The sequence below is a fragment of the Gavialis gangeticus genome, unplaced genomic scaffold (assembly GCF_001723915.1).
Source record: "Gavialis gangeticus isolate Ggan-Ray unplaced genomic scaffold, GavGan_comp1, whole genome shotgun sequence".
NCBI lineage: Eukaryota > Metazoa > Chordata > Crocodylia > Gavialidae > Gavialis > Gavialis gangeticus.
The window spans coordinates 1,501,546-1,501,921 of NW_017729032.1; the positions used below are offsets into that span (position 1 = coordinate 1,501,546).

The window sequence follows — 376 nt, forward strand, 5'->3', positions numbered from 1 at the left end:
CGCTGAGCCGGCTGGCCACCAGCGAAGCCCTGGAGGTGCCGTCGGGGGACAGCCGGCTGCACGGCAGGGAGGACGTGGCCCTGCTGCCCGTCAGCGCCACGTGCCTCTGCCCCAATGCCCTCAGCGCCCCCGAGTTCCTGGGCAGCATGGACGGCAGCGTCTGGACCGACGGCATCTTCTCCCGCCTGATGCAGAGAGCGGTGGCCTCGGGCCTGGCCCCCAGCTCCCAGCAGTGGCTGGTGGTGGACGGGGCGGCCAGCCCCGAGTGGCTGGAGCCCATCGCGACGCTGCTGGGGCCGGAGCCCGCCCTCGTGCTGCCGAGCGGCCAGCGGATCCAGGCCCCCGAGGGCGTGAAGCTGCTGCTGGAGCTGCCCAA

General features: G+C 73.9%; 1 protein-coding gene across 1 annotated transcript in view; it reads left to right on the plus strand.

Moving 5' to 3' along the window:
• Positions 1-376, plus strand: part of DNHD1 (dynein heavy chain domain 1) — a gene marked incomplete at its 5' end in the record, with an annotated part of 79,014 nt that overhangs the window by 36,955 nt on the left and 41,683 nt on the right. The window contains one exon of the mRNA XM_019523758.1: positions 8-370. Within this exon, the coding sequence (XP_019379303.1) occupies positions 8-370 (363 nt within the window). The remainder of the gene's footprint in view (positions 1-7; positions 371-376) is intronic.